The sequence below is a fragment of the Amblyomma maculatum genome, chromosome 4, assembly GCF_055883805.1.
Source record: "Amblyomma maculatum isolate TAMU_Amacu chromosome 4, ASM5588380v1, whole genome shotgun sequence".
In the NCBI taxonomy this organism is placed as follows: domain Eukaryota; kingdom Metazoa; phylum Arthropoda; class Arachnida; order Ixodida; family Ixodidae; genus Amblyomma; species Amblyomma maculatum.
The window spans coordinates 95714467-95735041 of NC_139347.1; the positions used below are offsets into that span (position 1 = coordinate 95714467).

At 45.3% G+C, this 20575-nt stretch overlaps 1 protein-coding gene across 1 annotated transcript; it reads right to left on the reverse strand.

Annotated features, from left to right (window-relative positions):
- Nucleotides 1-1623: 1623 nt before the first annotated feature.
- Polr2K (DNA-directed RNA polymerases I, II, and III subunit Rpb12) lies at nt 1624-20461 on the reverse strand. The gene is made up of 4 exons (XM_084602203.1): nt 20321-20461; nt 15172-15258; nt 14317-14409; nt 1624-1834 (listed from the first exon to the last, which is right to left on the reverse strand). The coding sequence occupies exons 2-4, from the start codon at nt 15233-15235 to the stop codon at nt 1812-1814; spliced, it is 180 nt and encodes a 59-aa protein (XP_084458329.1). The 5' UTR covers nt 15236-15258; nt 20321-20461; the 3' UTR covers nt 1624-1811.
- Between the last annotated feature and the right edge of the window lie 114 nt (nt 20462-20575).

Genomic DNA, 20575 nt, shown 5'->3' on the forward strand with positions numbered 1-20575 from the left:
CATCCCAGCGCACAAAAATTAATACAAGCAGACATTTTAAGCGCGAAAAAAAAAAAAAAAAAAAAAGTAGCGATCGCCATTCTTCGAGGTCTTTTCAGTCTTTTCGCGCCTCTGTCGTCTGCTATCGTCGTTTCTCCCTGAGAGTGTTCGTCTGCAACCGCGCAAAGCGGCACATCAGGTTCTACTGAAGTGGGTAAGGCTATACTCTTTATAATTACTTAGATATCAGAACAATAGAGTTCACCGAGTCCATTAGAACCATTGGAACTTTTTCTATTCAACTGTCGCACATGAAGTTATTGCAGATAGCATGCAGCATGCGATTGCAGCAACATTAGTGAATACTAGTCAAACCCTCGAACTGCTAAAATAACAAAATGCTTTATACCTGAACAGCCCGCACGAGAGCAAAATTTTTCTGGGGTTCCCAGCAATTCCGCCTACCAGACCAAGAACAGACAAAAACAGCGCCCAAAAGAACGGCGCGAAGGCTGCACAAGCCCAGAAATGCATTGATATATAAAATAAAAAAATCCAGTCACAACCAAATCCACTAGACCCGATTCTTTAGGTCCCCAGCAGGAAGACAACGAGGCTAGATTATCAGTTTGTGTTTGGTTTTTGTGATTAAATATCACTACACAGTGCGACCACGCATAGGTCAATTTGATTTGTTTTCTGCGCACTGGTCCTTTAATGAAAGAAACGATTATTCGATACCTAAGCTCTGAGCGTGTTTTAAGACTAAAACCTGTAATAAACTATAACCCTTATTCTGTCAGATCATTTTCATATAGCATATTTTAACCCCCCCCCCCCCTTTTTTTTTTTTTTTTGCTGCGGTGTTCATGTACTATTTTCATTTGTTTCCAGCAAGTTGCCCTGAGCCTCTAGAATCAGTCATAGCCGTGCCAAGACCCTTTGTGCTCCAGTGAAAGGGGGGGGGGGGAGTCGATCTTGTGTGGACTGCTGCCGCAGTTCCAGAGGGTGCAGATCGCGGAATTCCGTATTAAGGCTCTAGAAAATAATAAAAAACGCGCGCTTGATAAGCCAGCACACCGCGAACTGCAGAAGACGTGGGGAAGAGGCGATGCGTCGGTGCCGGTATTGGCGCTAGAAGGGATTCGACCTCACCCAACACCGCACCGGTCTCTCGTCGGACACTCGAGACGATTTTCATTGCAGCCATTGTTTCACCGATGCTGGCACAAACAAACGTTGTAGATGCTCTTTCTCTCACGCACTCTCCGCTCCCGTACTCCCTCCGCGTTTCTTTCGATTTGAGAAATTAATGTCGGCTTATACCTCCGAAAATCGCTTCGGAGACCCCCTGGTGTCCGCGGACCCTCACTTGAGAAACACTGCTTAGTGCCCTCAGTTGTAGGTACAAGAGAAAAAGGCGATTTGGCACCAAAGAAAATGGCAGAAGACATACAAACCAACAACAGTGATAAGCAAAACATCCAACCTGGTTCTAGGTAACAGTTTAAGAAGAATGAGGCCATGATATGAATACAAAGTTCCACAGAGTTGTGATCAACGTTGTGTTCCAGCATCATGTCAACTTCCAAGCTATAGATGTGCCCTTGCTTTTCACCAAGAGATAAAAAAGACAACACAGTCTTCACAATCCCAGCTATTTTATTTTTTTATTTCAGGGAGCTGCGCACAAAATATAAGATACCAATTGTACAGAATGTGCTGATGGAAGTTGACTGGGCTGTCGTCTAACAAAAAGCCACAGGGTTTCAAAAAAAAAAAAAAGCAATGTTCAGGAGTGTATATACATTTTGAAGTGCTTCTTTACTTCTTCACCTTGCGTCAAAGACAATTACTGGAAGGAATGTGTTAAGGAAACAAGAGTATGCAGGACACAAAAGCACCAAGCTATTTAAGGAAATAGCAACAAAAGACAGCAGCCCTACTAAAGAGATCATGTTTAAGCTCTCATAATACCTCGCCAAGCAATCACAGTTCAGTAACTGCTAGTGCACACAAAGCATGCTCATCAAGGAAACGCCCCCAACACAGCGGCAATGTTAAATATGAGGGAAGTGACATGAACAGCAACATGTGCTGCTTTCTCATGAATTTAGCTAAGTTGGCGAAATGCAAAGTTGTGCGCTTGCACGTCGCATTAGATTTCACTTTCGGGTCAAGGCTGGGGTTGCCGGTTTGGGCTCCAGGCAAATGTCGGCAAAATCAATGATTGGGGACCTAAGCGATAGCACTTTCAGAGGGCAATGTGATAGCGGTGCATTCTGGATCCACTGCACGCAGATCAAAGTTGACGATGACATGCAATACACAGCATGAGAGAGTGGCAGTTACACACGAGGGGTCATTGGCTGCGCCGATAGCATAGTACTCTTGTGCAGTGGCCAGCTAAGCAAATCTATTCACGCTGCCACAAGATCAATACCCAATCACGGCCACCTTTGTTTTATTTCTTTCAAGGTCAGAGGGACACAGTGGCAGACAATGGCTTCAAGGCAGAGTGGATGCCCTAGAGCTAGCACTCTAAATAATTCTGGTTCATACAGGACCAGTTAGTCACAGCGGTCACCTGGCTCTCACAAGATCAGCCACATCTCAATAGAGGCAAAATGCAAGCTAAGCTTATTGTAGTTGAGTGTTCAAAAGAAACACGTCTGGTGAAGGAAATTCAGAATTTTCTAGGAAAACAGCACTCGCCAAGGTAATAGAAAAGAAAAAGAAACACCATAAAAGTGTCAATGCTTCAGTGGTGCCGTGGGTGCCTTGATCACGATGAAATGAAAACGGGGTGGGCCACTATGAAGGAAAAATGTGTACAGAGCATATGATATGTATAGCTAAGATAGATTGCCCTGCATCCTATTTATCGTTTGACTTGTCATTTGAATGTGAAGAGACTCCTTGAGCGGGCGAGTAAATAGCAATTTTTCTTTTTTAAGTACTCGTGCGGAATCCCAATAAATCAAGTGGCCTGTGTGTTAATGGTGTTCTACTAGAGCATTAGAAGTCACTTTAGTGTTTTTGAGTCATGCTCATGTTCTTTCAAACTTCTCCTGATATCACCTGCCTTGCCAATATAGAATGCATCGCATTTTTTGGGAGGAGTTTTGCGTCAGGGCAGCCTGTTTTTTGTAACTGGTCTTTCACAGCATTGAAACTTCAATACTTTATACAGTATTCCTTTTATTTCATTACCTTGGCAAATGATGCTTTTATCCAAAAATGCCATGCTCACTCTGTTCAGAATCGTCTGTTACAGGCTTTTGAGTCATATGGTTTTGAAGTTGCCACTTCAGAAATTAATAAAGAGGTCTGTATTCCTGTTTCTGAAGTAGCAGCTTCAAAGGTGTTTAACTCATAAATATGATAATTTTACCTACAGTGCATCCTTTGACGTCATGACAAATCAAATACATAATTCAGCGAGTTCCCTGCGGCAAATTTCATGAAAGCTCTTATAAAACAAAAACAAAAAAACAAAGAAAGCTAGACAGAAGTTCACATCAAGAGAAGCGCTCATGAAAAGATTATGCGAGCATGTTAAGTATGTCCGCATATACGTTAAGAGAAAATAATCACTAAAATAGCCATCCAGATAAAGAAGGACATCAACTAGAGCATTTAACCTATTACACATGAAGATAGACAGACACTGAAGACAGAACATGAAATCAGCTTATGTTGTTCTACTTGAAGACGGCATTTGTGTAGTTTTCTTTCTGCACTGTCTCTGTATCTCACAGTGGCTGCTATTTGTGTTTGCTTTGATTTCTTGTCATTTTTTGCCTCCTATTGTGCTATGAGTGCTTTGGAGGTGCCTGGCACGGTGCCCACAGGTCTCTCATCTCACTCCTGCTAGAGCATAGCTGTTCCACACTCCTACCTGCCAACCTGAAGATTTCAAAATTCGTAAAACCTCCGCGACCGGGAGGGGGGGGGGGGGGGGGGGCTGTTTTGTTTGTATTTTGTTTTTTTACTTTCCAAGAATTTATCTTTAGCGACACCCTTGCTCACTCACCCACAAGCAAAATCCGTGTCCCATAGAGTAATGAGCGAAAACTCCATTGTGTCACAATTTATTTTTGCTACGCTTTTGCAGTTGCTGACTTCGCCTGCTTCAAAAACTTCTCTGTGTAGGCTTGCTCAAAGCAGGTGCCACTCTGGTGTCCTTTCACCACCAGCAGACTTTCTAGAGTTTTCTCGGAAACAGATGAGAGAAACTCCATTGAGTTTTGTTGACAGAGCTGAATATTCTCTCACATTCAGCGTTACTGTGGGGAATGGAGAGTATGCCCAGCATAACCATTGAGATTCTGCAGAATCTGGGCGATCCGTCGACATCTCGAATGCTTCCCAATTGCGACCACTGCATGTCGCACCTTGGCTCATTCAGTATGTCTGCTGGAATCTGGTAAGCTTGTATGTTGGCAAACTCCACTTCGAGTGCATCAATTGTTTCTTCTCTTGTTTCCCCACTCTGCTGGGGCAGAATAGCAGGAAACGCCATAATGAAATAAAGTACACTGCTGAATGAAGCAGTTTCTAGAGCCTGCACTTGGGCAACTTCAGCCATCTTCAGGCTGACGTCGTCCAGCGGGAACTTGTGGCGAATATAATCACATGCTGCAGTGAAGTAGAGATGTACAGCCGAGAAGAACTGCTCTTTCTCATTTGAGGTCAGCGTCTCAACTACAGAGGAGGTTGTCATGCCAATGACGATGTCTTTATCATCTTTTTGATTCTCTACAGCTCCATAGGCAACTTCAGGCAATGAATGGCATCCCTTGAGAACACCTGGCCGCACAAATCGAGTCAAGAGATCCTCGAGAAGGGGGTTCAAGAGGCCCCTGAGCACATGAATCTGAGGAGCCTGCGACTGAAGTAGGCAGCTTGTCTTCTCAAAAAGAGGTATAACATTTTGGAGAAAAAGACAGCATGCCCTGCTTAGCTCCGATGACAAAAAAAGAAATAGGCGCTCTTCACGGGTCACGTGGCTAGCTTCTGCAGATGCCTCGCACTGAAGTTTCAGTTTCTTTGCTTGTGGTGCAGAATGAACTCCTTTTCTTTTTAGTGAAGGTTCATCACAGTCGGTGCTTTTTTTTCCAACACCTGCAGCAGCCTTGGGAAGGTGTGGAGCAGTATTTGAGGCCGGTGCAGGGTTCTTGGTGATTTGTAGAGAAGTCTTGGGAATCTGGTAAGACTCCAAAAACAAGCTCTGCTTATTGCACTGTTTTATTTCATTCAAGAAAAAGCTAAGTAGTGGTTTCCACTGGTCCAGCAGCCTCTTCAAACACTTCCCCAAAGACAGCCAACGTGTCGGCGAATGCTTCAGCATCTTCCTGACGTCGACGTCGTGCAATCTTTGATAGTCTTTCAGTCGATCTTTCCGCTTTGAGCTTTTCTCTAAGTAAAAACAAAAGTCAACCAAGGCCTCATCAACCTTTACAGGAAGACATGCAGCTCCTTTTTGGGCGGCCAAGTTGATGAGGTGGCATGGGCAACCAACCCCGATCAAAGCTGGTCGGGCCTCCCTCAATACAGTCGAAATGCTGTTTTTTTTGCCAATCATGACATGGGCATTGTCCGAAGAGAATGCCAACAGGTTTTTAAAAGGCAAACTTCGGGACTTCATTTCGTCCAGAATCAAATTTCCAATTTTCTGACCCGTCGCTCCCCTTGGATTGTACCGAGGCAAAGGAGGTGGCTTTCAACTCTACTGGTCTCTTTAACGAAGTATGTCGCAACAATAGGGTAAAGCTGCGTATCCCTATTGTAACTTCCGTCCACAGCAATCGAAAATACCTGCTTTTTTAGGGCATCCAGCAAAGGAGTCTCTGCATTCGCGGCCATTTCACAAACAATTGCCGTCGTCTTCGTCCGTCCACAGGCGTAGCGTTTGGCTTCCTCGCACTTGGGGAACATTTTCCGGAAAAGTGGTCTAGCGTGATCACTGACACTGAGCGGTATGTTGTGTTCAACTAAAAACGCCGTGAAATGGCATTCTGCACGAATCACACCGAGGTCGCTGTCACTGCGAACAAAACTTGTCAGGCTCGGCTGGCTGTCCGCGGCTCGCACGTATCCTTGGTGCTTTTTCGAAGCGATGTGGATCTTTATGTCGGACTTGCCACCATGTGAAATGTTAACATCACAGGCACACGTGGTGCAAAAGCCGAACTTCTCTCCTTTCTTAGGCGGCACGAAGAACGAAAATTCTGCCGTGTACGACTTCAAAAATACTTGGAAGTACTGTCGCGACTTTGAGCCCGCCATTGCACTGCGAAACCACTACTACTAAAACTTCAGATTCACACTGAGTTGGACGCGGCCACAGATCACGCAAAAACAGAGGCGTCCAAACACGTGAATAAAGGAACAGCCACTAGCCTGGCGGAGGCGGTATCGAGTTTTGGATATGGATTCGTGTTCCCCCGAGTAGACGATAGAAGTCACTACAACGTTTGCAGCTGCTAATGATGATATCACAAATATGTGTTGCCCTCTCGTGGCCGCCAAAGGTACCATAATATGTTAACATGGCCTCTGAGATTACCCTTCCGAGCGTGTGGAGTTATCTCGGAGGCCATGATGTTAATAGATGTCCGCACTTTATTTTCCGAAAATAAAACATTTTCCGTAAAATTTCCCGCACGATTCGTAAACTCGTAAGACTGGTCAAAATTCGTACATTTTACGGAAAAATCGGAACAGTTGGTAGGTATGCACACTAAATGAACAGGCACTCGTGCATCTTTCCATACGTCACAAGCAATGCACGTGGTACAATATCTGGCCACCTCTGCACAGTGCCAATGTAAATTGCAGCTCCGGAGTTTCTAAGCGCGAATCAACAAAAGGATGCACATTGCGCGTGCGCACGCCTTTCAGTCTGTGTGAGGCAGCACGTGCGTGTGACACATGCATGATGCCAATATCGTCGTCAGCACAGGCATGATGGTGTGCTGCCCCTTCAGCACAAGCAAGGAATTGCACTTAGGAAAGACAGTTTATTTGCCCTACTGCACTAAGGTGTGCGGAAGGCATTTTGTGGGGACGAATTTTCTTGCACAAAAGCACTTTATTTTACTGCGAAAGCAATACTACGCCAGTTCTAACCGCTCGTCGCTGTGTGCCATGTCCCCCGAGCCGGCGCTGTGCCTAACAAAAGAAGGAGAACACTCAGTCACCCGCAGCTAATGCTTTCACTCCATATTCGGTTCAGCACCGTTGAACCCTTCTAATTTTTATTTTTTTCCTTGACAATGTACCACAGAATAGTGAATGCCACTGTGCAAGGTGGCCGTGGGTCGCGGACTCGCGGTCCATGCCAAAGTTAATCGCGAAGCACATGGGCTGGACAGATGGCACGACTTTAGTAGACAGAATATCCCACTGTAGTCCATACTAGTCAAGGAGTTCACAAGCTTAAGCTTCACATAAAGCCAGATCTACTGACCATTTCTGGTCAGCGGGCCGAGCAGTATGCAAAACAGCCTCCGAGGAAGAATGAGTGGGATGATGGTACTGCCTTTGGGGAAGGATATTCCCACAGGTACTGGGAATGTGTGGATTTGGGCACGCCACAGGTGTTGCAATGAGGAGGGCAACAGGGGTGAAAGCATGAGACGGCAAGGTGAAATGAAGCAGCCCGTCTGTAATTGTCGCCATGTGGCACGGAATAAGGCGACAAGGTACTGTGGGGTGATGACAGTGCTTGGCAGCTGTGTTTGCTCAATGTAGTGATTTGATGATTATGTAGACAGATCGATGTGGCCTCTTGTGTGAAGTTGGGTGCCTCATTGTTCGGGGCTCAGGAGGAGAGTTATCAGGCCTGCACATGAACGCGCTCATTACCTGGGATCGAGACATGCCTAGAGATTAACGTTCTGCCAAGAGATGTGGCTATGGCAAGAATATAACGAGTGACTGATGACGTCACAGTCTTTTTGTAGTGGCGGCATGCGCCCTGAGAATTTCGGTAATAACTCTCAATGGTGGAGTGTGCCAGTGCAAGTGTAATGGCGGCTCCACTTGCCTCTGCGGGTGAACTAGTTCAGACTGTGGCGGTCGCCCACCACTTCTGTAAAAAAAATTGGCCGTGGTTTAACTCTGGTTAAACCGGTCGAATTGCATTAGCAATACCTCCATGGCTGGGCTTATCGTTCCGCATGTAGTGTACCTCATGGCGTAGCTTGAGATGTTAAAGCGGGGCTTTATATCTGGGCTGGCAGGAGCTGCCAACTTGGATCTCTCGTTTCACATGGGACGGTTATGTCAGAATTAACCTGCCAAGACCCTGCCATTCACGTTACCCCTATAGGCCACTAAGGCACGTTCATACGGCTTGGTTAAAGCCGTATTCGGCTCGGCTGCGGCTCAAGGTCAAACGTGGCCCTTCCCGGGACTGCCCGACAGGCTGAAACCTGGCGCAGTATTGCTAACGCAATAAAAATCCCACTTTAAAATTCTTTGCCGCGTCAACACAGAGTATGCTGGAGCGGTTGCTCTATCTTTTACTGCAATAGCTCGCTTGAGCCTGCCACCCAACCTGATGGAGGCTAGCACTCATACTGCGCGGTAGAGACTTCTAATATATGCGATCATACGCACGCAGAGGAATCATGAAAGGTGGAGTAAGACTGAGATGGAGCTGTCACTGCAGACACTGCCATGTCTCAATGAAACTCAGGTGGATTAACTGGTTGATGCACTGAGCTTCTAGTCATTTCATCACAGTATTGTGGGCACCAATGAGCAGGAGACACACTGTGCTAACCATGTGTGGAAGACATAGGGCGTATGTGAGAGCTGTGCATATAAGCTGTGCCTGACATGTTTGGAGCTGAGTGAGTACATGGTATGGGAGGTGGTACGTGATACAAGTAGTGATTAATGAATCGGTCTTGTAGAAGGTCTCGCATTCTAACAAGCCATGGTTGCAGACTCCCATGTGCTTGATTAGTACAGCGACCTGTTTCGACTGTCTTTGCAAGAGCTGGAGGGTGGTGGTTGCATCAAATGTGTTGTTAATGAGAAGGCCGAGAAACTTCACCTGAAACACAACAGGCACTAAATTCCCACACACGTTTTGTTCAAAAGTGGGATGCGTATGCATGGGCTTCAGCTACAATAGTTTGATTTGGTTGGAGAGCAGCAGAGCCCTGTGTTTGCTAAATGGGTGGTGGTGACGTCTATTGCAGATTGCAGGATATCCTTGGCTGTTCCAAAGAATCCACCTGCTGTCCAGAAGGTTATATCATGTGCACAAAGGGCTACATGGAGCACTGTAATAGCAGGGAGGGAGTTTGCCAGTGGGGCCAGGGGCATGTTAAAAAGTAACGATGACACGACCGCCTCTTGCGAGGACCCCTGAACATCCCCAAGCCATGCATCCCTGAAGGCCCGCATATTGCCCTATGCAGGTGCTGCAGCCTCTGGTGGTTACTGTCATCAGAATATGGTCACTTATCGTGCTGAATGCCTTATGATGCAAGTAATGGCTGCATGGTGCTTAGTGTAAAAGAGAGACCCTCTAAGAGCGAGGAGAACGTCTTGTGCCATGAGGATGGGATGGAAGCCAAATTGAACGCAGGAGAGAAAGCCTGTCGGTCTTGGGAACGGTTGCAGGTGAATGAGAATGACATGCTCGAAGAGCTTGCCGACACAGCTCATTAAGGAAATGACGACAAATTTTTAAGGGTGACAGCTTTGCCCATTGTGGATAAAAACCGCATGCTGCCGCGGGTTCAGGCTGATGGAAGCGTCCCAACGTGCCAGTGGTTGTTAACGACCTCTATGAGTTCCTGGAGAAAGACTTCGTCCAGACTATGTAGAGCCTTGTAAGTTACACCGTCCAGCCCTAGCCCCGTAAAGTGATGAGTACTAAAGAGTGCTTGGCAGATTTCACTTAAAGTGATGTCGGCATCAAGTTCCGGATAAGTGGATCTGCTGACGGAAGAGATGTGGGTGTATAGGTGTCCCGTAGTTGGTCAATTACGTCTGTGCCCTTTTGGAGCTCTAGTTGTACATTAGATTGTGTATTTACTTGCGTCTGCGATTTTGTAACTGTTAGATTTAAGAGAGCGTGTAGGAGGGCCCACATGCATTAAATACCTAATGGACTCTGGAGGTCGCTACAAAAGGCTGCCCAGTTTGTGCAGGCTTAGCGCATTCACATCTTCTTCTGCTTCACAAGTGAAAGTGGCTAAGCAGAGCCTCAATTTGCGATTGCGTCCCTTGTGATGCCAGCACTTCAAGTCTCTGTCAGGCCTCCCATAGATGACCGAGATGCCGTACAACGTTCAGTTTAATCCACTGCCAAGTATGAGCGTAATTTATCCCAGTCCATGAGAAGCAGTGTACGAGGGTTGAAAATCTGGGAATCGTTAGCAATAGAAGTGCAGACTGGAAAGTGGTTGCTCCCAATGCTGTCTTGTGAGATTTAATGACTGGGTTTGGCGTGGCTTTCGTGAGGTCGGGTGTGGTGTCACGGGTGGCACTTGTGACAATACAAGTGAAAACGATGGTGTTTTTGTGATCAGGCCACGATTATGATGTGTATTACCCCACCACAAAGAGCTGTGAGGAGTGAAAGAGGCCCAGGATGCCCGAAATAGTTCTGCCTTTATCTTTGAGGTTGCTGTATATGTCAACAATAGTGAGGCCGTGTGTGTGGCCGGGTGAGCTGAGCTCTACCACGGTATATTGAGCGCCTTTGCTGTTGGGCATGCTTGTCAGTGTGCAGTCTAACATCAGCACTCATGCGAATGTGAGAATTGCCGTACGTGGCATAAGCACTTGCATCTGGCAACCGTGGTTGTGGATGTGATTTATTTGTCTCTTGCAGAGTGATAGATGACATGTGTGTGTGCAAGGGGGGTGGGAGGAGGCATTACGGGACAATGTGATATACGCTACTACAGTGGATGCGCACTAAATGAAACTCACATAAATGAAAACGCCTCTTAAATGAAACAATTTCAAAAAGAATAATTGGTTTCCAATAATATCTGTGCTGAATAATGCTCGAAAATCGAAACTTCATCTTGCAAGCAACACGGATAAACGAAACCAACCAAAACTGAACATACGCCGTACTGACATCGTCAGTCTTTGTTGATGTCGACATCCACAATCAAATCCAATTCCTTGCAGATCTTTTTTTTTTTGCTTTGATGCCATTTTGCACTGCGTGTGTTGCTCAAAGCTGTTTATTGCTTTTCACGTGCGTGCAACATGGAGTCGACTGCGAAGAAGCCTCCCCATAATGCGTTTCTTTAAACACTAAAATGAGTCTTCCAAGACTTGAAGTGTGACAAAGAATCGAAGACTGCTATTGCAAAGTGGCATAACATTCCAAAATGCACAGCTTTGAAGATCCTCAAGGATAGGAAGAAGAACGAGATTGCATTCAACAGCGGCACATTTGCCCTGCCCCCCCCCCCCCCCCCCCCCCCGACAGAAAAAGAATGCGTCAGGCTGACCACGGGCAGCTCGACAAGGCACTTTTCCTATGGTTTAAGCGTGCCCGAAGGTCGAACATTCCGACAAGCAGGCCTAATTTAGAGGAAAAAGCAAGAGATCGCACTCCAAATGGGCATCAAAAATTTCAAATTCAGCGACGGATGGTTATGCCATTTCAAGAAGCGCCACGACTTTGTTTTCCGCACCATAGCAGGTGAGAGTGCCGCAGTAGACAAGGATATTTGCACTGACTGGCGAGAACAGAAGCTCAAGGACATCCTCGCAAATTATGATCCGAGAGACATTTTCAATGCGGACGAAATGACGCTTTTTTATAAGCTCCTTCCTAACAAGTCTCTGAGCTTCAAAGGTGAGAGGTGCACAGGAAGAAAACACAGTAAGGACCGTGTCACTGTGCTGGTTGGAGCCAACATGAACGGGTCCAAAAAACTAAAGCTTGTTATCGGAAAAGCGAAGAGACCCCGAGCTCTTAAAGGTGTCAAAGAACTGCCTGTACTTTACCATGCAAATAACAAGGCGTGGATGACACAGGCCATATGTGAAACCTAGCTGAGACAGAGGGACGCTGAGTTCTCAAGAAAAAGGAAGGTTGCATTTACTGTGGACAATTGCCCAGTGCACGGCGAGGTGCAATACCCGAATTTCATTCAGCTGGTGTTCCTCCCTGTGAACATGACAGCCATACTCCAGTTTATGGACCAGGTCGTCATTCGCAATCTAAAGGTGTTTTTTCATCGCCACGTCCTGAGAAGGATGATGCTTTGTATGGAGAGAGACAAAAATTACAGCATAGATCTTCTGTCTGCCATTCACATTTTGGCTCATTCATAAGATGAAGTTCTATCCAACGATGCTTCCATCATGCGGGCTTCACCATGGAAGCAGTAGCCACAGATCAAGAAGAAACTGCTCATGTTGCAGAAGTGCAAGCTCTTTTCGGTCATCTGGCTCCTGGGTGCAGCACTGGCATGCTAACTGTGCAGGATTACGAGGTTATTGATGAGTAAAAGAAGTTGAAGAAGCATCTGGAAATAAAAATGAAGATGATATCAGCCATGACGACAACCAGGGCTGCCCAGTGTCAATGAATGAGGCAAGCCAAGGAGTGGAGGTGGTTCAACGGTATTTCCAACAAGAGGGCTGCTTGATTCTAGGCACAAATGCAGCCTAAGCAGGATGAATGCGTATTTGGTGAAGAAGCGGCACACCAGCCTGAAGCAAACCACTTTGCGTAGCTTCATCGGATGTCACAACCCTTAAACAAAACTGTCAATAAACGAAAAATGTTTCCTTATCCCCGTAGAGTTTCGTGCAGGTGCGCTGGTTTTCGGTACATGTTTTAGCAATTTCACTGCCATATTACTGTTTCTGTTAATAGCGAATTGGCGTTGTCGCTGACCTTTTCACATACTATTGCTCTGTGCCACGTTGCTGGGCTGGATGCAGATGACGGATGGGGATAGGAAGCAAGTTGAACTATGTGCTTCTTGTGAGGCATTTGCTGATGGGGTGCAAGTTCGAAAAGCTTATTGATAACAGCTTTCTGTTTGTCCAAGCATGTGCTGATTGTGGCTTCTACCCTGTCGTTCATGGACTGTACGAGCTATGCCTGGGCTTGCATAAGCTTTTGCTGCGTCGCCCCGTTTGGTAGCTACAGTGTTGATTATGTTAGTGATTTCAGAGTGAAGTTCGGAGGAACGTATGTACTGCTGCATCACCTCCTGTGGTGTAATGGGAGGGTCAGGGGATGGATAAGGGGAAATGGTTGAGTCTGCTTGGATGAACCAAACTTTAAAGCAGGGCCGGTTCCTTTCCTGTGTGTTACATTCCAAAGTGACTGCGTCTCTTGGTTGCAAGCTGCAGAATCACCGGCCTTTGAGGTAGAGGCCCATAGCTCGGTGGCGTCTGTCTTGGCACCACTGGGTGCTAGAAAATATTAAAGTTGTGTGAAATTGTCGTCCAAAGTCTATCGTCCGATGTTCATGTTTTTCCATGTGGCTTTTGTTATCTTGATTATGCATCAGTTCAGAGTCCTCAGTCTCCATGGCCAACTCCAAAGGAGTCAGTGCGCCCGTAGTGATCAATGTGTCCGGTTGACTTGGGTATGGTTCACTTTGGGATAATGCTAAGTCTCGTGACCCTGCTCAATCTAGCGCAGCTGCTCAGTTTTTTGCTTGTGTACATCTGGATGAATACTCTGCATGAGGATGACGTCAAATTGCGGCCTCACGAATACTGCCTGGTTTTTTTCCCTCCTTTTATTGTAATTCTTTTGCCTTGCCGGACTGTTCGTGTCAATGGTGGAGTGGTTGTCTTAACCTACTGGACCTCCCACATAAAGAGAAAAAGCTCTACATGCAGTCACCCTAGACTAATTAGTGTAACAGCCATGATCCAAGAATGCAAGGGTACTCTCAAGCTGAGAACATCAGGTGGCTAGGATATTTGTCTGGGCTTTCAAAGTAACAGAGAGACCTATGCTCCATACATCCAGGTGTCACCTCCGTAGGTAGTACCTTCATCAGCCCTTCAGTTTTCCAGCACCTAGCCTGGTCACCCATTCACAGTCCATCCCGATTTTTATCTCCACAACTATATAACCTAATCTGCATCACAGGTTCACTTATTCGAAGAAACCTTATTGAAAAAGACTTGCATTGCCAGTCAGGCTTTTCCAACTAAAATCAAAACAAAAAAAATATTAAAAGCCAATGTAGCAGACAGCTGCATCATCATGAGTGTGTATACACTGCCCATCCACTATTGAGCTTCTGGAATACAGCAAGCAACGTAAAATGAAGACTATGTTAAAAAAAAATTTAGATGCAAGGATACGACGCTTGGTACGTTTCTTGTACATGATCCTGTAGCCACACTCTCGGCAACGAATGGGATCTCTGGGCCGAATCTCGTTCTCCTGATGGCACTCTGAAAAAAGCCCCCCCCAAAGAAACAGATCCATATCAAGGACACAAGGTGGTCAATTATATGAATATGTCTCACTAATACATTACCAAAATAACCATGAAGTCTCAGCAGAGTAATAATGCCAGGTCCAGCTTTTCCATAATACAGCATACCACCATTAAAGCAAACACAAAAGTGGATAACTTTTGTCTTTTTTTTTTTTTTTTCGAGCTTTATTCGTAGCAACTCTCATCATGCCACATCCACGCTTCATCTCACACTACTACTTGCATGAGAAGTGTACTTCAAGAAATTATATTCCAGGGCATTTACTACCAAAAAAGAAAAAAAAAGTATGCAGAAAACAGTAATCTGGGAAAATGTAACATTGCCACTTGATACTGTGGCCTTGCTATTTCCTTCTGCTGCCTTCAAGCAGCTCAAGATACAAAGTATTCTCTATCAGCCTTTATCCCCAACTCTTCTCAATCCAATTCTCTGAGTACCTCCTTCTCTCAAATTACCTGTGAAGAACAGTGGTCACTCCTTCACACAGACTACTCTAAAGACCACACAGACTACTCCTAAACCCTGGTTATGCAATGCCTTCATGACTGCTGCGGTTTCTGACCGAGTCAAATGCAAAAGAACCTCACAATCATACTTTCAATTTATCGTGGGCGAACAAGTAGGCTTTTCTTTGCCCGGCTTCTTGCAAAATGAATTCGATAACCAGTCACATTAACATGTATATATGCAAATAAAAAACGAACCAAAACTTACCTCCGCATATGTAGATCATTGGCGCCTTCACGGGCTGAGGCTGGTCTTTTGATGTGCCTTCCATGGTTAATCAGCACTAACTCTTTTCTGCACAGAATAACCCAGAATGGCACAAGCCAAGATCAATAAGGTCGGCTACCAGCTGTAGCCTATATCAACCAGTGCTGTACTATGTTTCACACCGAGTCCACAACACTTTGGAACATGTGCAAGCAGCGAGTCTGCAAAAGCATATTGCTCCACCACACATCGCTGTATTTCTCAAAGCATCGGCAAGACTTAAAACATGGAGCCGTACAAAGGACTTGCCAAGCAGTGCAAACTGCATTCAAGACAGCCAGGCTTCCAATTGCGGAGCCCTCTGATTACAAATGATGGAGTCATTGCGAATAGGCATGCCAGTTGCGTATCACTCCGCCCCATGTCATTTTTACTTTTCAAGGACTCGTAAGCAGATAAAAATGTGATGAGAAGCAGTTTACTGTCCTTGAACATCATCACAACAAAAGATGTCTGTCTTTACTTTGGACATGTAAAAATCTACTTCTCAGGCATGCAGACACAGGTAATGTAAACAGGCATGCTAATCAGTAAGCCCCGCGTTGTGTTTTCTTCATTGTAATGTTTCCCGTTTGGCTGTAGTTTCATCTTTTTCAAAGCAGCACTTCATCATAGGCCCTTCTAAAGCAGGATGGTACAAGAAGTATAATGTGACCGTCAAGGCAAAATGTTCCAAAATCGTCTGGAGTCACAATTTAAATAACTGGCCATGTAACTGGAGAGTACTTGTGAAAAGCTAGTTTTATCATTAATCCATGGCACTTAATATATTGCAACCACCACTGATTTCAAAGAGGGCCTCAATTTTAAACCTCATAAACTTCTCTCCTTCAGCTGAGGCTCTTAGACGTAACACCAATGAAAAATTGAAGCTGGCCTGCACTGGTACATTACTGATTACCACACTATAAATGACCAAGGCACTACCTCCACTGAAATTGGAGCTTTTATAAGGTAGAAGAGGCAAAAAAATGAAATAAATCTGCCAGTAACAATGGCTGATTCCACAAATGAACTGTATGCATCAGCAGTTCCTAGCTCCCAAAGGTTGGACTAAGGCTAATCACAGCAGATCAAAAAATGTAAAAAATTGGCCAACGATTACAATACTTGGTAATGAAAAATTTCAGCATAGCTTTCTAGGCATTTTAGTTCTGCAATCTGAGGTAAAGAATTTGAGAGACATGTTTCTATACATGTGTAGTTCGAGCCTACTCAATAATGTACCCATAACCATCCTTCAAATAGCACTAAGTCATTTCCCATTTCTCAGTTGCTATATAGAAGCCGGCGGGTGTCATCTTAATTTGTGCCCCCATTACATCACACATCATATCAAACATACATAGCATAGAGTTGTAAGCTGGCACGTTATGTGAAACACCACACGACACAGTTATAAAGCCCTGCTTTAACCAAACCGTCCAAAAGTCCCTGTTTGGCCTGGAGGTTGCATGCCTGGCTTGGTATCCAAGGGCCCCCAGATTCCATTGCCACAGCACCTTCCCATCTGACAGCTGTCCAATTGGCAGTTGGACACTTTAGGCAGCAATCTATACCTACACCATGCCTGCAATCTATGTGACCAGCCAACTCTCAGGGCTGGGCAAGATACTTCGAAAAAGTATCTTCGATAACGACACTCGATACCCTGAAAAATTGTATTTCCAATGCCGATACAAGATACAGGACAGAAATCGAGTTTCGATAAATATACTCGGTACTGTATCTTCGATACTTCAATACATAACGAAAATTTTAACGTAGTAGAGGTGGTAATACGAATAGCAGCATTAGGAAATTTTACCGTGCATTCTGGAATCTTTTGAGCATTCCTATTGCATAGTTTTTCTGAAAGGGCTTAACGAATATGCCAGCACGGAGTTATTGTTTGGGCAGCTGTCCTTGTCAGAACTTCAAATTGAATGAAAGCCATGGTTAAAGTTAAGCGATTGCTTCCACGAGCAGCCTAGAAAAATATTTCTTTCAATTAATGCTTTTCATGCGAACCGCCCTGTGAGCACTTGGCTAAATACAGAAGCGCAACCTGCGTGCGGCTGGAGAACTGAGCAGTTATAGTGCTGCGTTTCGATGGATGCGAAACGAAGTGGAATTCGTGTGCTGTACGATGTCAGTGCACGTTAAAACTTCGGTATAATTTCGACCACCTCGTGTCTTTAACGTGCACTGATATCGTACAGCACATGGACGCCACTTCTTTCGCCCCCATCGAAATGCAGCCGCCGGCAGTCGGGATCGAACCTAGGTACCTGGGTTCGATCCCGACTGTTGGCGGCTGCGTTTCGATGGGGGCGAAAGAGGTGGCGTCCATGTGCTGTACGATGTCAGTGCACGTTAATGATCCCCAGATTGTTGAAATTACTCCAGAGCCCTCCATTACGGTACCCCTTTCTCTCTTTCCATTTGTACCCCCACCATCCTCTGTCCCCTTACGGTGCAGTTCAGGTATCCACAGAACAAGTATGACAGATACTGCGCCTTTCCTTTTCTGTTAATTATATTATATATTATATTGCCATTAGTGCAATAACAAACTTTTAAAGCTCTGCATATTGTTAAAAGCTAGAAGGAAAACAAAATAAAATGACTGAACGTTATTTATTCCGGAAAGAGCGCAATGAGGGCGTGCTAAAAGCGACGCAAATGAGAAAAGCCTCTCTACATACGCACACGAGCACACCGCAGTATTGTACTCAATGAAGATGCCTTTTATCAGCGGGTAAAAGTGAACCATAGCCGCGTTGACTCAAGCATCCTGGAGGTAGTTAGGAAACTCGAGGTTCACCAGTGTCGCTGGAGAACTACGGCTGGTTGTGGATAAAAGATAGAAGTATGTTTCTTAACAGAAAATGGCTAATATGGTGTCAATCAATTTGCATATTTAAAAAATCAACGGGTTTTTTTTTTATTAAGATAGACATACTTTTACAAGTTTTATTCAAGGTTAGCTCAAACTTTTTCGCAAAAAAACTGTTTCACAAAGTATTTGAACTGTGCTTGAAAATACATTCATGGCTTTCACGTCGTGCATTTCATAAAATTTTGAGCGTAATATTTTTTTCAGAAAAAAAAAAGTCTAGTGGAAGCTTGTTCCCGTGCAGTTATAATGGATGGATTTGTTTTCCGTCAAATGCCGCAACAAGAACATCGTTAGCCGACTGCATCATGGTGGACCGAGTCCTTAGAAGCTTGCGTTCTTGCCTCCAAGCAGAGCCGGCACGCGGAGGCCATGGGTTTTCGGTTGTGCATGAGTTACTGCGTCCGACAGCACGCTGGGGGCACTGCTTGAGATTCAAACGCCGCAGAGAGGGGGGGGGGGGATGGCAAAGGGTGGGAAGAGTGGGTACAGCAGTGTGCGAGGTCCCTACTGCGTGTTCGCCTTTGGTTTCCGCCTTGTTCATATCTCTCTGTGTATCTGTTAAAGGCTTAGCAGCTTCGTGGTACGCATTCAGTGCTCAAAAGTAAAGCACCTCATGAGCACCTGCTTATCATTGCCTCCTTTAGTTTTAAAGAAAGGGAATCTGGAAATGTGATTGATGCTGAGGGGCCGGGGCATTTGTAGGGAACTCGGGCAGTACTACAAACCGAGCTGTCTCGGGGCCTGTACTACCGTCTGAGCAAGCGCCGTCAACCCAAAGTCTCACAGCGGTTTCAATATTTAAAGTTCTCTTTAGTATCGAGTTTCTTCGAAATACACGATAATTTAAAAATATATTTTCGATACCGTTACTCCGATACTTTCATTTTCAGCACACGATACCTAATACCGATGCGCAAAATGTATCTAAAGATAGTATCGAAGATACATGTATCTTCAATACTGCCCATGACTGCCAACTCCTGCCTGTGAGACACTGCATTCAAGCACACCCAGCGCAACCCGTTGAACGTGCTCTGCAACACATTGGCACCAATGTTTCAAGTCTACAGCAGCGTCCACGCTGAGCGGTTGACATCTCCCAACAGGCTATAAAAAGGGTTTGCGGAGAATAAACGGAGCTTCCCTAGTTTAGGGCTCAGACATTTGTCTTTTGTTTCTCGTGTCCGGCTCGACATGAGGGCAGAAACGAGACAACATGTCAGAGGCATGCTCGTGATTTTTCACTCACAACGCCCACTCCACCACTGTGGTGGTGCCTATCCGCCTCCTCCACCTTCCACCTTACATTACCAACTTCCTCTTTTCTGCCACTGCCCTGCTCATTTTCCATGCGCCACAGCAGTACCGTTCACAATGCTTGCAATAGGGTGGACACCCTGGCACTCTATCCTGGGTACGACGGCCAGAACCTTGCGCCCCAGGTTTGACAGTGCCAATTGTGATGTTTGCCCAAGGGGCCACTCTAGAGCTTGCCACCGGTTACTGCGATGACAATAGCGACGCCAATGCCGCTCAAGCCCAAAATAGGTGCCCAAGAGCTGCGCTTTAAACTTCACCTGATACCTCATCTGATTCGCTGGCAGAAAGCCAAGACTTCCACTATAGAAACCGCTGCCAAGGTCTGTCTTTCAAACATTGATCACCTCATATCTGATCTTAACTGGCTACATTGACCAAGTCAGACGGGGCTCTGTCTCCTCTACTTTTGCTAACTCGCCATTGTATTATATTTGAGAGGAGAGCTACTTGCAGTTTTGCGCTCAATGTTTCACACAGCCTTGATCAAGAGATATGCATGCAGCAAAACGGTAGCCTTGTGTTCCAGAGATAGATTAAACAACACAATGGTTCACCCAGCAGCAGTTCAGCAATATTTTGATGGCATTCGACTGACCATCTTATGTAACTTTTCTAAGGGCACCGTGATGAACTTCAGTTTTACGAAGCAGGTTGTAATTTCTACCCATTTCAAAGGATTGCAAACACCGCCTGCACAGGTACGTCATATTTAACGAATATCACAAGTATCCGTGGCAAGCGCCGGTCCCGACAAACAAGCTTTGATGCAAGCTGTCGGTAACGGCCTGTGTTGTTGATTGCTCTAAACGTAAATAAGACACCTTGAGCAACATCACATCCCTCCTCCTTTTTTTTCTGTTTTAAGATAAAATTCATTTCGCAACTCACTTGTTCAAAAACGAAGAAGTTCAGAAGCAATTCACACAGTCAGTGCCAATGCGCCGTCAACATGCACTACATGCACCATCCGCCTGCGTACCGGGAGCCGCCATGTTGCCTTGCGGTTCACGCGTTGCAAAATAGCGAAACGATCGCATTGCCTTTGACCGTTTATAATTAAAAAATAAACAAGCAAACCCACTGCATAGTTAAATTTTTAATTTAATGTAAAATATGCAAACAATGTTGAACTTTTCAACATAT

Excerpts from the sequence above, each read along its gene's own strand:
- Polr2K (XM_084602203.1), bottom strand. The coding sequence starts at position 15,235 with ATGGAAGGCACATCAAAAGACCAGCCTCAGCCCGTGAAGGCGCCAATG. Across the intron at positions 14,410-15,171 it reads AATGATCTACATATGCGGAG|AGTGCCATCAGGAGAACGAG; the intron begins GTAAGTTTTGGT and ends GGCTTTTTTCAG. Across the intron at positions 1,835-14,316 it reads CAAGAAACGTACCAAGCGTC|TAATTGTCTTTGACGCAAGG; the intron begins GTATCCTTGCAT and ends CATTCCTTCCAG.